The sequence below is a fragment of the Arachis ipaensis genome, chromosome B9 (assembly GCF_059453495.1).
Source record: "Arachis ipaensis isolate K30076 ecotype BB chromosome B9, ASM5945349v1, whole genome shotgun sequence".
Lineage (NCBI taxonomy): Eukaryota > Viridiplantae > Streptophyta > Magnoliopsida > Fabales > Fabaceae > Arachis > Arachis ipaensis.
In genome coordinates, this window is record NC_142444.1 from 38525364 (window position 1) to 38540705 (window position 15342).

General features: G+C 35.4%; 3 protein-coding genes across 3 annotated transcripts; all 3 read right to left on the reverse strand.

The window, feature by feature from the left end:
* Positions 1–343: 343 nt before the first annotated feature.
* LOC110267379 (protein FAR1-RELATED SEQUENCE 1-like) lies at positions 344–3170 on the reverse strand. Its single transcript, XM_088497766.1, has 3 exons — positions 2440–3170; positions 917–2353; positions 344–837 (listed from the first exon to the last, which is right to left on the reverse strand). The coding sequence occupies exon 2, from the start codon at positions 1861–1863 to the stop codon at positions 946–948; it is 918 nt and encodes a 305-aa protein (XP_088353892.1). The 5' UTR covers positions 1864–2353; positions 2440–3170; the 3' UTR covers positions 344–837; positions 917–945.
* LOC148544357 (protein FAR-RED IMPAIRED RESPONSE 1-like) lies at positions 1942–2896 on the reverse strand. The gene is made up of 2 exons (XM_088498921.1): positions 2440–2896; positions 1942–2336 (listed from the first exon to the last, which is right to left on the reverse strand). The coding sequence occupies exons 1-2, from the start codon at positions 2894–2896 to the stop codon at positions 1942–1944; spliced, it is 852 nt and encodes a 283-aa protein (XP_088355047.1).
* Positions 3171–4177: 1007 nt separating the features above from the next.
* Positions 4178–6376, reverse strand: LOC107619171 (uncharacterized). The gene is made up of 3 exons (XM_016321410.2): positions 5823–6376; positions 5559–5649; positions 4178–4503 (listed from the first exon to the last, which is right to left on the reverse strand). Exons 1-3 carry the CDS (start codon positions 5890–5892, stop codon positions 4401–4403), a joined length of 264 nt encoding a protein of 87 aa, XP_016176896.1. The 5' UTR covers positions 5893–6376; the 3' UTR covers positions 4178–4400.
* Between the last annotated feature and the right edge of the window lie 8966 nt (positions 6377–15342).

A 15342-nucleotide genomic window follows, 5' to 3' on the forward strand; every position in this document is an offset into this window, starting at 1 on the left:
TTAAGAACTGTACTTGCAACGCTGTTTTCATTATAAATTCTTAATCGACAATTTTCTGCCCGTCAAACACCAAAAAACATAGTGAACCAAAATTAATACACTGGCCGAACCAAAAGTTGCAAACACACAGAAATTCTAAGAGCTAATTACAAAAAAATGTTTCTACCAGTATTCGGTTTCAGAAACACCTGAATTCTCTGACATAGCAAAATAAATTGACTATTCAATAAAGGAAAAATTGACTTTTGGAATAAAGAATTTCACAAAAAAATGACTATTAATTAAAGACTAACAACTAAAACTCATATAATCCTCTCTTGGATAATTCATATCTGGTGCATTGTAAAGAATGGAGTTTGACTGAATCGATGATCCGGTGTCTAAAAGGTTCATGTTAGTTTATAAATATCTTGGAACTGTCTGGTTGCTGTTTTATTCCAGGTTCTCGGTGATTACAATCAGTGTATTTACCAATACATTAGTAACACCAAAAAATACAGTGAACCGAAATTAATACACTGGCCGAACCGAAAGTTGCAAACACACTGTACAGAAATTCTGAGAGCTAATTACAAAAAAAAATGTTTCTATCAGTATTCAGTTTCAGAAACACCTGAACTCTCTGACATAGCAAAATAAATTGACTATTCAATAAAGAAAAAATTGACTTTTGGAATAAAGAATTTCACAAAAAAATTACTATTAATTAAAGACTAACAAAAATTTATACTAATAAAAACTAAAACTCGTATAATCCTCTCTTGGATAATTCATATTTGGTGCATTGTAAAGAGTGGAGCTTGACTGAATTGATGATCCAGCGTCTAAAAGGTTTAGCTACAAAAGACATAATTAATTATATATCAGCAAAATGCACAATTGCATTTTTAGCTAATCGAAAGCAAGTCAATTTTACCTCACTTGGAGCTGTCTTTTTCTATTTCTTCATGGCATTTGAGATCTTTTTTTCCAAGTTTGATCCAAGTCTGTTCTTGAGCCGGCCTCTTGTTTTGACACGTGCGGGCTTTGAAGTTCATTCACATCACTCAGTGTCGCTTTTTCGTGGCATAACGAACTTTTTCCTTTGCTTCTCTCTTTGTATTCTTGCATCTCAGCCATGACCTTGTCAAACTCCCAGTGCAGAATTCTGGTCAACTCCTCGGACTCGGATTCAAATTCGCATATATTGTGCGACTGAAACACCAATTCGTCGAATCTCTTACTTCTCGGCTCCAATAGAGGCTCATCTTGGCTGCTCTTGATGTGTGTGTGCCTCCTCTTTATGTTCTTGCTCCAGCGTTCCAGTATGTATTTCAGTGTCATGTTATCCACTCGATCAAAGCTTAGGATGCTTATGGAATGGTGGCACAATATGCCCCTAGACTCGAACAGCAAGCACTGGCACTTTACCTCTCGTGATACTGCATCGTAGGTGATGAAAAACTTGTTGAATGTGGAGTTAAAAACCTGCTCTATGACTTCATATGTTGTGAAACCTAGGGTAGAATGCATTGATCTTGTGATACAGTTCACTTTACCTCTGAATTGAGCTTGAACTTCCATGAACTTCTCATGGGTATATACATGCTGAAACTGTGCCCCTATTGCTGATTTTGTTGCACACGGTATCACGGTGTAAAAATATGCAACATCGAATTCTCTCTCTATTTGCTCTCTGCTTGCTAGGCAATTGTCGTATTGCTTCACGAATTGTCTCAAGGAGCTATTTCGTGTAATGAACTTGTTGAAAAATAAATGCATGCTCTCACTCCTTTGTGTGCTTCTCATCCCGGCCCAGAAGTGGTGATCCAAGTAAACTGGAATCCATATATGCCAATCCTCGTACAGTTTTGTAAAACCCATAAGGTGCGATGAACCGAAAACAGTGTATGTTTTGAAAAAAAAAAAGGTATGGGCATGAAAATAATTCGAATTGAAACCTCAATTACTGGAAAGCCACTTGTTGCCTCCGAGGCCATACTTTGTGAGGAAAACGTTCCAGTTTCTGTGAAATGCGTCTTTTGTGTACGAGTTCCAAACAACATGGCTCATCTCTTGTTCAATATCGATGTGTCCCTTGTAGCCGTTTAGTTTGTTTGGGATCTTCTTCATGATGTGCCAGATACACCAGCGGTGAATTGTTGTTGGCATGTATAGCTCAATTGCCCTTTGAATCGATGCGCATTGATCGGTAAGAATGACTTTTGGTGCCTTCCTTCCCATGCAACATAGCCAACACTCAAATAGCCGTTTGAATGATTGAATGTTCTCGTTTTTTATCAGCGCACATCCGAGAAGTGTCGACTGGCCGTGGTGATTCACGCCAACAAAAGAACCTAAAACCAAATTGTACCTGCATAAATAAGTGCACCCAGACCATGGTGAACCGAAAGATATTCTTTCAAAGAACATGAAAATATATGTCACTAAACGAAATACCTGTTTGTATTATAGGTGGTGTCAAATGAAACCACGTCTCCGAATACTCAAATGCAGCCCTGCTTCTTGCATCGGCCCAGAATGCATGTTTAATGTAGTGATCGCTTTCAAGGTTGAGCTTGAAGAAGAATTTTTTGTTCTTCTCTTTCATTCTTAGTAGGTACTTTCCAAATTCTTTGGCATCGTCTTCTTCGGAAATATTCCGTACTTCCCTTGTGATGTAATTCCTCACATCTTTTTCTATAAAACCTAGTTCACGGTGGCTACCAGCTGCGGCCACAAATGATTGGTAAGTTTTGCTCGGTCTGATTCCAGCTTTCTCGTGGATTTCAATGGTGCGACGCACAAACATGCTAAGCTCCCTGTGTTGTTTGAGCATCTCTACCCGTTCTGGACAGCAAGGATGTGAGTGATTCAAAACAACTTTGGAAATTGTCCAAACACCAACGTCCTTCATTATGTGTACATAAATCCTGGCTGGACAGTTTAACCCAGCTGAGGGGTTTGTCTTCAGAGTTGGAGATATCTTGGATTTCCACCTCCCTTCTCTGGTGCACACAATTAGTTTATTCTTGATTTTGTCTCCATCCCGAGTCGTGTTCCTTATTTTGGTAGAAAAACCGGCAAGTTTGGAATAACGTTTATAGAACTTTGCAGCTTCTTCTAGTGTCTCAAAAATCATCCCCACTTTTAGGATAAATCTTTCATCCACAATACAACTGGTCTGCACGGTGAACCGAAAACGTCATTAACGGTGAAACAATTCTATAATACTTATCGAACCGAAAGGTTACTCACAGTAAACGAAAGATAATCCATTATACAAAACCAAATTCAAAACAACTCTATCTACAATTTAGATATTATCAATTCAATTCAATTCAGATTCAGATCACCTCTGTCCATTCAATTCAATTCAAACAAAATTAGCAATTACATTCCATTGAATTCGATTCAAAATTTAATAATCCAAACCTCATCAAATTGATGCGTTTCGGAAGAATAATCCAAATCGCACTCATTCAACTGAATTGAAGTTTGATTCATTCATTGTTTCAATTCAAAAGTCCAGATCGAAGAAAAAAACAAAAAAGAAGAAGAACGACGAAACTAATTACGTCAAAGTCAATCCAGATCCATAATGCTGAGAACAAGGAATTTTATTAGATTGAAGTTAAAGAAGAAAAACGCGAACAGAAAAAAAGAAGAACGAAAACGCGAGAAAAGAACAAGGTTTACGTTCAAAAAAATTTATCACGCAGAAAAAATTTACGTTATATACGTTATATGAGGCACATGTATAACAAACGACTATAGGATGGAAGAACGCACGCATGTGGAGGAAATTACTTGGATAACATCCATGTATTTTTTACATGGATACAGAGCTTTTCCGATTTAAAAAATCAAATTAGTTAAAGTTGTTTCTACATCAAATTCTTGATCCAATTCATAAAACATTCTATTTCTTTTCTGTTTCAAATTGTTAATGATAAAATTTTAAAAATAAAATAGATAATGAATAGTAAAATAATTTATAAAATAAAAAATAGATTTTAAAATTATATAATATATAAAAAAAAACTAATTAATAAATAAAATTAAAAGATAACTATTTGACAATTATTTAAAAACTTAAATATATTATTTTATTAGTAGAATCATTTAATAGTAGTCTAAACGTTGAGGAACTATATAATCCTTTGCCAACTTAAAGGAAAAGCTAAACAAGTTCATCTAGAACACAACTGAACTGGATCATTCCGGCAACTTACATTCACTCTGTGTCTGTCTGCCACAGGCAACAAAGAATTTCAATGTTGTGTGTGTTTCATTTTATGAAAGAATATTCCACAACATAATAAGATATGTTTATTCCCTGGTTTAAAATAATCCCCACACAGACCAGAGAAAAATGTGCTGGGGAGAGAGATAATTAAGGGGAAAATCTTGCTGTCCATTCATCGTCGTTGCTCTGCAGCCTTATCGCTCATCTTATGATCATAGTACTCCACTACTGCTGCACCGGCTAACGCAGCCAGCGTAAGAGCCTGTGCATGCAACCTGAAACACAGTTTGAGAAAGAAAATTAGCAAAAGAACATTAGTTGGAATGTTATGCAGGGTGTTCCATTAAAAAAAAAAACAGAACAATAATCCTTCAAATATGCACACATTGTGCTGAAATAACAGGAGAAAAGTTATAACACAAAGGTATCACATAAAACCAACTTCTATTAAAATTACCAGTATGTAAATATATGAAGCCTAAGTAAAACAAAAATAAATAAGACAACAAAGAATATAATTAAGTAATTAACCAAACAATACAGCAGAATTCCCAACAATCAAGACCCTTTATTGACCAATAAAAACTCATTGCCACATGAGATATATAGAAACAAGATTGGATTTTAACACTAGTAGCTATTTTGATTATTAACTTCATGAAATATGTTAAAAGGGTTCATATGTCTAACTCTTAAGGGAAGTGGCAAATATAAAAAAAGTTTCAAGAAGCATAGACATGCTCAAGTGTATTGGTGAAACATGGACATTAAGAATTTAACATACATCTAACTCTTAAGCCAAATTTAGTTACTTTCATTCATTCATATATATGTTAAAGAATTATTGCAGCTCATTGCTCCGTCCACAAAACAATTTCTTTTAGTTAAAGAAGTTTTAAGAGATTAAAAGGGACCAAGTTGCAAAGTGGGACAAGTTAAAAGTGAGAACACTCGGCAGAAAACCTCAATGAAACAAACCAAGGAGCAATGAAACCAATTATTAACCCAAATGCAGGATTCATTTATCCTAATAAGGCTACTCATGGCACAAAAAAAAAAAAAAAACATGAACGCAGCTCCAATATGAACACATGATCAATCATAAAGCTCATATATTCAGCTCGTAGCTAACATACTCATCTTTCATAATGAAATCACGAAACAGCTCCTCGGAGAATAAATATGAGAAACTGGATTGCATTAAATGCAAAAGAATAAAAGCAAGCTACTTGAAAGGGCAAACAAATCAAGATAATTTATCTCTATCTCATTTTAATTTTCTCAAAAAAAAAAAAATCGCAAACACAACATGAGAAATTATATAACTTGCCTGGCGTGAATGATCTTAACACTGGTTTTCATGTTAGGTCGAGACCAATTGTATGCAATTGAACCCGTGATGCCGCTAAGCCACAAACACCCTGATTCCAATAACAATCGCAACAATTCAAATCAGAAATAAATTAGGTATCCTTCAAATCAAAATTTATCAACAAAATCACAATCCAAAATTCCAAATATCACGCGCAAACAACAAAAAAGATGTTTCAGAAGAATCTAATCTAATCTGAAATTAAAAAGATGATAAACTGACCAACAGTACGGAGCTTGTGCTCGACGACCCACTTCCTTACAGATTCAAATTGGGTCTTAGCATCAGCCATTGCAGCGATTCAGAGAGAGAGAGAGAGAGAAATTTGGGGAAAATAGCAAGGATTTAGAGAAGGAAGAGGAATCAGGAGACGGAACCGAACAAAAAAGGATTAGGAAGTTATATGGATTTAAGGGTTTCAAGAAAGTTTGATTTATATACGATTTTAGGGAGGGAATAGAAATAGAAAATAGAAAATATAAAGTACGTTGCAAAAACGAAGTCGTAATGGAATTTGAAAACCTGTGATGCCAAAATTGGTTGGCTGGGGCTGGGGTGGGCAGGCAGCCGCCAGTCGGCCAGTGGCATGTTATATTTCATGTTGGGTATATTAAGTATTAACATGTGGCAATATTAATTTTAATAATTTGTAACTCGCCCAGTAGTCGCCCATTGTTTTCACGAACGAAAACCATCTTGATTTTAGACACTTCACAGACCATCCAAGTTGGGGAGTGGATCCTCTCAAGCGGTCAAGCCTACGTAATTTTTGGTTCACAAAACCTTAGGTGGTCAACACGGATAAAGCAAACCGGGGAAATCTCTGATTGACCCTCCCAAGTTTGAACTTTGAACGTCTAAGTGATTTTCTTTCTTTAATTGTTAAAAAAGTTGTTATATCAATTAAAAAAATTATGATTATACTTATTTTTATGTAGTTTCTTTTAAGTTTAATTCAGTAATTTTTTTATTAATCTATATAATTTTATCATATTTATAATTAAATTTTTATATTTTTTATTTTAATTTTTATATTATTTTTAATTTTATAATTATTTACCAATATAAAAAATATTAAAATTAATAGAATATTTTTTTAAATTAAAAGTATTTATAATTAAAAATTTAATTAAATTTTTTATCATATATTTTTAGAGAAATAAAATTTTAACATTTTTTATACAAAAATATTTTATTACAAAATTAAAAATAATATAAAAATTTAATTAAAAAATATAAAGAAACTTAATTACAAATTTAAAAAAATTATAAAGACTAATAAAATAATTAAATTTTTTTGTAGTATAATATAATTTTATTTTTTATCAATTATTTTTAATGTTAAAAGCGATATATATAAAAGTGTTGTATATAATATTTTTCATATATATGATGTGTTATATACAGAAAATAATTTAAAAATGGAAGAAAAAATAGTGTTATGCACACATATGTATATATGGTGAGTTGTCCACAAATGTGGACTTGCGTTGTTCAAGGACCTGCAAAACGCAGGTAACGTTTTGCAGGCGATAAAAACAAAAATCTGCAGCTCCTGCAAAACGCAAGCTGCAATTGAGTTGGGAAGGAAATCAGGTTGCGAAACATGGGTTGCATGCGGAGAGGAGCAGTGTTGACCAGCATAGGGTTAGGCAAAACGCAGGTTGCATTTGTTAGTCTTGCACAGCCAAACGGAGGTTGCGTTTTGCAGCGTTCCTAGCTGCATGCGCGACACGTGTCTTTGCGGGTGTTCACTTTGATGCTTTTTAAAGCCAAAACGCAGATGGCTAGTGGAGCAAAGTAAAAAAACGAAGTAAGCTATGCTGAGGAAGAGTTGAACCTGAGTGAGGAAGCTGGTGTGAAGAGAGTTAAGAGTGAAGAAGAAAAGTGTGGGAGAAGAAGAAGCAAACGGTGCAGCAAAGAAAAATGATGCGGAATTTTACCAAATCGAAAGAACATATTATTGAGTATTTGAATCATTCTCAATAGGTATATAAATTTTTTTTTTAATATTTAACGATGAATATATACATATTTATTCGAATTTTATTTATTTGTGTTGTAATTAGTACTATTATGATTATTAATATTATTATTATTAATATTATATTATTATTTATTTCTCATTACGGTAAATATTTTTATTACTGTTATTTACTGTTATTATTATTATTATTATTATTATTATTATTATTATTATTATTATTATTATTATTTGTTTTTATAGTAGTGGGTATCATAACAAGAATAATTTATTAATATTTTTTAATAATAATATTGTGTAATAATCATAATATTGTTTAGCAAACGGTTCTTTTTAACAATGTTTAATTAAAAAATTATTATTTTTTAATAATTTATTAATATTTTTTAATAATAAATAATACTGTTTATTCATAAAATACCATTTAAGATAATGATAATATAATTAATGGTTATTATTATTGTTATTATTGTTATATTATATTTAAGTAATTATTATTATGATAGTGAGAATAAGTTATTTTTATAATAGTAGTGTGTAGGACAATAATAATAAATTATTATTATTTTATAATAATAAATAAATAAATAATACTGTTAATTAAATAAATGTTAATCATTTGTTAATAATTTATTAATATTTTTTTATTAATATAATAATAAAATATCGTTTAGAATAATGACAAAAAAATAATAATAATGATGACAATAATAAGTTGTTGTTATATATTTTTTAATAATACAAAATTTTTGAATAAATTATTAACTGATATTATATAAAATTTAAATAATTATTATTTTTCTTTTTGCAAGCTATCAAGAATTTGTTGTCCAGAAAATTCGATCCGTCAGATACTTTTAACGAGGTAGCTGCAGTGGCATTGGCATTAACTGGGTTTCAACACGTTTCGCGAGTAGGCAAAATGAGAGGCCATTCTGTACTGTTGAGTGCCTTGGTGGAACACTGGAGGAGATTCACACATTTCATCTTCTGGTCGGTGAAGTGACGGTGACGCTGGAAGATGTGAGCTATATTCTTAGTCTCCCGATTAATAGGGAGGCCGTTACGGGTAGATCAGACAGCAGTCACCAGTTTTTGGTGGAGAACTGCATTGCGTGTTTTGGTTGGGAGTCTAGTCTGCAAGATCACGTGTTGGGGAAGGTTAATATTGCATGGGTCCGGCGGTGTAGAGACACCGAGCCGTGTCACACTCAGGAGTCTGTTGAGCGGTATGTCCGGGCGCGCATTTTCTGCGTGCTCGGAACAGTTGTGTTTCCAGATAAGTCGACCATTTCATTGAACTTGAAGTTTCTGCCGCTACTTCGGGATTTTCACCGGATTTCAGGATACAGTTGGGGGGCAGCCAGTTTGGCACACCTATACAGATCGTTGTGTCGTGCTTCACGATACAACTGTAAAGAGATGGATGGACAACTAATACTGCTTTTTGTTTGAGCGTGGGAGCGTATGATGCTCTTGGCACCTATACCCCGCGATCAGCTCGGCGATGTTGGTATTTCACTTGGGATACGACTTGCAGCACTGGTATGATGTTGGTGGATGAAACGAACTGGATTTCTGATGGTAAAGAATTTCATAAAAGTAATCACGTTGCAAGTATAGTTTCTAAACCAACAAAGAATCCTGTCGTACAAAAGTTTTGGTTGTCACAAGTAACAAACCCCTAATAAAATTGATAACCGAAGTATTTAAACCTCGGGTCGTCTCTCAAGGAATTGCAGGGAAGTATGATTTATTATTGGTTATCGAAAAGTATCTTTTTGGGGTCTTTGAAAATGAAATGAGAAAAGTAAATTGTAAGAAAGTAAATTAATAATTAAAAAAATTCTTAGCAAGATATGAAAACTGGAAATCCTATCCTAGTTATCTTTATCAATTGTGATGAGAATTGTTCATTATTCCCACTTAGTTAACCCTTACTAAATAAAGAAAAGTCAAGTGGGCTATTCAATGGGACTCCTTAAGTCCTAGTCAACTCCTATGGAAAGACTAGCTTTAGAGGGATCCAAATCAATAAGCAAATTCCAATTTTCAATCAACAAGGATTTTGATAATTCAAGTGTCACCAATTACTCAATTCAAGCTAAGAATGTAAAAAGCTAAATTAAAATCATAAATCTGAAATACCTCAAATTGCATTAAATATAAAATCAAATCTAACATGGAGTTCATAAATCAAATAGCAACATAAAGTGATCAATAGAGGAAATAGATCAACTATAATGCTAGAATAAATTAAAGTAGAAGAGAACATAAATTAAAGGGACATTGAACCTGGAATTGGGAAGAAACAAACCTAAAACTAAGAGAAATCCTAAATCCTAAAACCTAGAGAGAGGAGAGAGCCTCTCTCTCTAGAAAACTACATCTAAAACCTAAATTGTGAATTCTGAATGAATGATTAATAAATGTTGAATGAATTGATTCCTCCATTCTCCAGCCTCTATTTTGTGTCCTCGGGCTTGGATTTGGGCCGAAAAGGGGCCCAGAAATTGCTGGGGGCGAATTCTGCAACTTTCTGCACGTGGCGTCTGTCATGCGTACGCGTAGGTCACGCGTGCGCGTGATTTGGCATTTTCCTTGTCACGCATCCGCGTCATTCATGCGTGCGCGTCACTGTCAGTTTCTTCAAAACTTCATTTTTGCGCGTTCCTTCCACTTTTGCATGTTTCCTTTCTGTCCTCTAAGCCATTCCTGCCCTATAAAGCCTGAAAATACTTAACACACAGATCACAGCATCGAATGGTAATAAAGGATAATTAATATTAACAGTTTTAAGGCCTAGGAAACATGTTTTCACATATATCATAGAATAATGAAGGAATTGTAAAACCATGCAAATTATATGAATAAGTGAGCAAAGACTTGATAAAAACCACTCTATTGAGCACAAGATAAATCATAAAATAGTGGTTTATCAGTGGAGCGAGTGCTCTGGGGATGAGTGGCTCCGGTTTGTATGACACTGGTGGTGCGAGCATGACAGATTTTGGTGGTCCTGGCGTTGGCAGTGGGCTGGATGCCGGTGTGGCTCAGGGACATACGTATAACTTACGGACACAGACTGCGCCTCCGGACAAATACACCCCATCCTTGTATTCAAAGAAGGCGTCGAGGAAGTAGTCTGTTGCAGTTGATCTTGTATTCAGTATTGTATTCAGATTTGTGTTCAGTGTCGTATCTTATATTTAGATGATTCTGTTTAGTATTATTATTATGACATATTTAGCTTTGTTCTCGTATAACTCTGTTTGGATCGAAATGTTCATTCTCTAAAAAATTAAATAACGAGGTTAAAAACTTTATTTATTATAAATTGTTAACTAGGTTAAAGTAAATGACAACGTTACAAAAAAAGTAACATATAATTGTGAAGTAAGTCATAACAAAGTTACATTGAAAAGCTTAACCACTAATGACCTCCAGCGGAGCTTGGACCTGCGCGCTGAGGACATCGGCTGCGGCTATGTCCCTCGTGTCCACATATAGTGCACCGGCGAGGACCATGCATATCCCGCGAATCCATCTCATTCAAGTAGCAGGTTGACTTCGGTTTTTTCCTTTTGTTGCGCGCCTCAATATCCAGTTGGCGATCACCTTCGCTCCTTCGTATCTATCCCACGTAGATGGGTCACCCATCGGAACAAACTCGCCACTATAAACCTTGCAAATTTCAGACATCTTGTACACATCATGCACGTATACTTTCCAATCAAGACGCTGGTTTGCGCAACATGCAAGCACGTGGCGACATGGAAGTCACTCGACCTGGAAATGGCCACACTCGCAGTGTCGTTGCATAAGGTTAACAGTGTAAATGGTACCATCTTGCATTTTGCGAACCTCAAACATCTCGTTGCGCCTGTTGAACCGGTTGACCACACTGTTTCCTACACGTCAAAAGCTTTCTTCAACTCTCTTCGTTGAAAATTCTGAATACGTGAATCCGTTGCGGAGATGCTCATGAGCCTCGATACTCTTCCGAGTGAACAATTCATTCAGCCGATAGAAAGTTGACCGGACAAGGGCAGTTACAGGAAGGTTGTGTGCACCCTTCAGGACAGAAATTATGCACTCTACCAAGTTTGTCGTCATATATCCCCAACGATGACCACTATCGAATGCTAACACCCATCTCTCAACACCGATCTCATCGCACCATTGAGTATATACCTCACCCCGCTCTTTAACCCTTTCGTAGTTTTTGTTGTACTCCTGCTCCGTCCTAGAATAGCCTGTTGAACAAACCATTTAATCATAAGCAGATGCCACAAATTTACTATGAATAAAACCATAACAGCGAGTTGAAATACCTGTGTTCACCACGAGTTTATGCAAATATGGATCCTTGAACCTCCTTAAGAAGTTGGACCCGATGTGCCAAATGCAGTACATGTGCCACGCCCTTGGTGGTGACCATGCACCGTTACTGCGAGCTATTGCAGTGTCGATGGAGGTATGGCGGTCAGAAATAATACCCACACCATCAATGGTAACAACATATCTCCGCAAATTGGTTAGGAAAAACTCCCATGCGTCTGCTGTCTCGCCCTCGACTATCGCAAATGCAATAGGCACAATGTTTTGATTCCCATCTTATGCAACCACTACTAGAAGTGCACCTTTATATTTTCCGTACAGGTGCGTGTCATCAACCTGCATTAGTGGCTTGCAGTGTCTGAATGCTACAATACACGTATAGAAGCTCCAAAAAATACAGTGCAGAACTCTTACAGCTTGAACCTCCTCACTCTCACGGTAAACGGGGAGCGTTTTAATTTGAACACGAGACCTTGGCATCTTCACCGTCATTACTTTTAACCATACTGGAAGAGTCTGGTAAGAAACTTTCCAATCACTGAAAACCTTTGTGATAGCTTTCTGCTTTGCCAACCAAACCTTGCGATAACTCACAGTGTAGTTGAACCTGGATTGAACTTCTGCAATAACAAACTTCACCTTTATCGAGGGATCTGATTCGACCAACGGCCTAATGGCATCCGCAATTGTGTCCGAGTCCAACTTGGCATGATCTTGTGAAATCGTGCCATGGTGCACGTGTGCTTGCCATTGTATCTCCTGATCTCCCAACAAGCTTTTTTCCGAATCAAGCTAGCTCGGATAAGCCAGTCGCACCCCGCACCATACCCCTTGCATTTCGCATAGAATGTTTGCAGCTCAGACTCATACACAGTGTAATTAACTCCTCTAGAGATGGTGTAGCTTTTGATTGCAGATATCACCGACTCTCTCGAACCAAATTCCATTTCGACACTAAACTCGCCATCTTCCGCCACAGTGTTGCCTTCACCTACGACATGCGCACCACCATCAGTCAGACAAGGAAAATAAAATAGGTGCTATAGGAAACTTGAGTTAATAATCATATCATACCCATATTCGCAAACTCAAGAAATTCTGGGGCATGCATGGCTTCGAGATCTAGAGTCCGCATAAAAGATGGAACACCAAACGGGTGCTGCCTTACAATCGCATTCGCTTCATTTTGCACCGCCGGATTACCTGCCAAGTCTTTGTCATCGTTTTCGTCATCGACTTCATAGTTAGCTTCGAATTCCTCTTCACTGTCATTATTATCTTCTTCCCAATCTATATCCCCGAGTTCATCAACATTGACCTCGTCGCCGACTGCACCCATCCCCGACTGCTATTCAAACTCAACGTACAGCTCTATCATCGATACTTGAGGTCGGGTTTATTGATAAATATACAACATCTGCTGCATACTGGCATCATCAGTGATGGGCATTATTTGAAACTGAATTAGCCCACCAAATACTTGCACAGGACTTCTATATAAAAGATTGCTCACCCTTTTCAAAATGTGGCTTTGAATGTTATTACAAAGACCATTTTGCAACTCGACAAAACTCATGGTACATGGAATAGCAAATGAAAATGGACATTTTCAAACAAAAGTCACTCCTTCATGCGTGTTTGATATAACCTCACCGTTATAATATACTCGCAAATTTGCAACATTTTCCATAACTTCAGCCTCAACTAACTCTATTTTTTTGACATAGTTAACTGCCAAAAAACACACCACTAAGGACTTTATGCAAGAAAGAGTAAGAGGGGAAGTAAAGATGAAGATGAATGAAACCGGACTTCGTATTTATAGGCAAAGCTGCAAATTTAAATATTTTTTTTGTGTACAAAACGCAACTTGCATTTTGGGCTTCCAAGAAAAAGTTTCTGACACTCAAAAAACGCAACCTGTGTTTGTGGGCTTCAAAAAAATTTTGAATTTTCTGGCTCCCAAAACACAACGTACGTTTAGCCTAAAACAAAATAAAAAAAATGGAAATGACAAAACGTAACTTACGTTTAGTGTATTTCAAAATTAAAAAAAATAAACAGGTTCAAAACGCAACTTGCGTTTTAGTTCTTACACCATAGCAGTACAATTTTTTGGTACACGTCCATTTCATGGTTTAACATGTTATTACTTTCCATAACAAAAAAAAAAAAAAACAGCCATGTTATATACACAATTTAATTTTTAAATGGGAGAAATAGTGGTGTTGTACTGCATGAATGTGGATGATACAGGCAGAGATAATGTATGCGAAATGAGACTATATAAACCTGACTTCTTTTTTTTTTACATAAAAAAGATTATTTATCAATTTAAATTAATATACAAAAATTTATTAATTTGTATATGTACCCCGACAGACCATCCTCCACGTCCGGCGGCCCCTTCCTAGCCTCCTGCACACCCGGTGGACCTGCACCTACGTTCGGCGTATATGTACTTCCTGGAAGCAGAATTTTTGGATTTTTTGCCCAATTTTCTCTAATATAAACCTGACTTAAAGTTAATTACAATTCTAGGAAGAAACAATTAAGGTCCAAGCTTAATTATCCACATCATTAGAAGTGTTAATCACATATAAAAGATTGAATACTTTAGAATATTAGTTATTAATTCTTTCTAAAAACATAATAGATTTGGTTGTTATGATTTGATTTGAGTTATTGTTTTGAATTTGAAATTGAAGTCGGTAAGTAGTTATCTTATCTTTCTTTTTGAAAGATAAGATTAGGATAGTTTGAATTTGAATTCTAGAATTTAAGATATAAATAAGTGAACCTTATTCACAGAGAAGGAGATTCAGTTCCTCCACTTAACTTCTTTTCATTGTTTTCTTTCGTTTTTCATGGGTAACTCAAAAGGGTAGAAGTTCTGTTTATGTTTTCTATGGGTTATTAATATACGTTTATTTTATTTTGAAGTCTTGCATTGATCTATTTCATGATTGAATTATTCATTCTTCATTCGGATTAGTATCATCGGAAGCCATGCTAATCCCTTTTGAATTCTTTTATTATAATTGGAAAATTTGATATTTGAATTAAACCTTGAAAACTCTTTCACATGGCTCTTTGAATTCGGCTAGGAATAGTGGTTTAATTAGTGTACGACACATGCATGATTTTCAATCACTCTAATTTTGAATAAGTGACATATAATTCGGATTAGAATAACTTTTGAACGTGACATATAATTCGACCTAAGGACTACATTTGAATTTTATTAGAATCTAAATAAGTTTTTGTCATAGTTCTGAAAACTAAACTGGACTGACTGGTTCAACTGGAATAACTGAGAATCGGTTACCAGACTAGTTAGTTTGCAAAAAACCGGTCAAAAAATCGATCGAACCGATGGTTAACCGGTAAACCGCTGGAATCGACCGATTTTTTAAA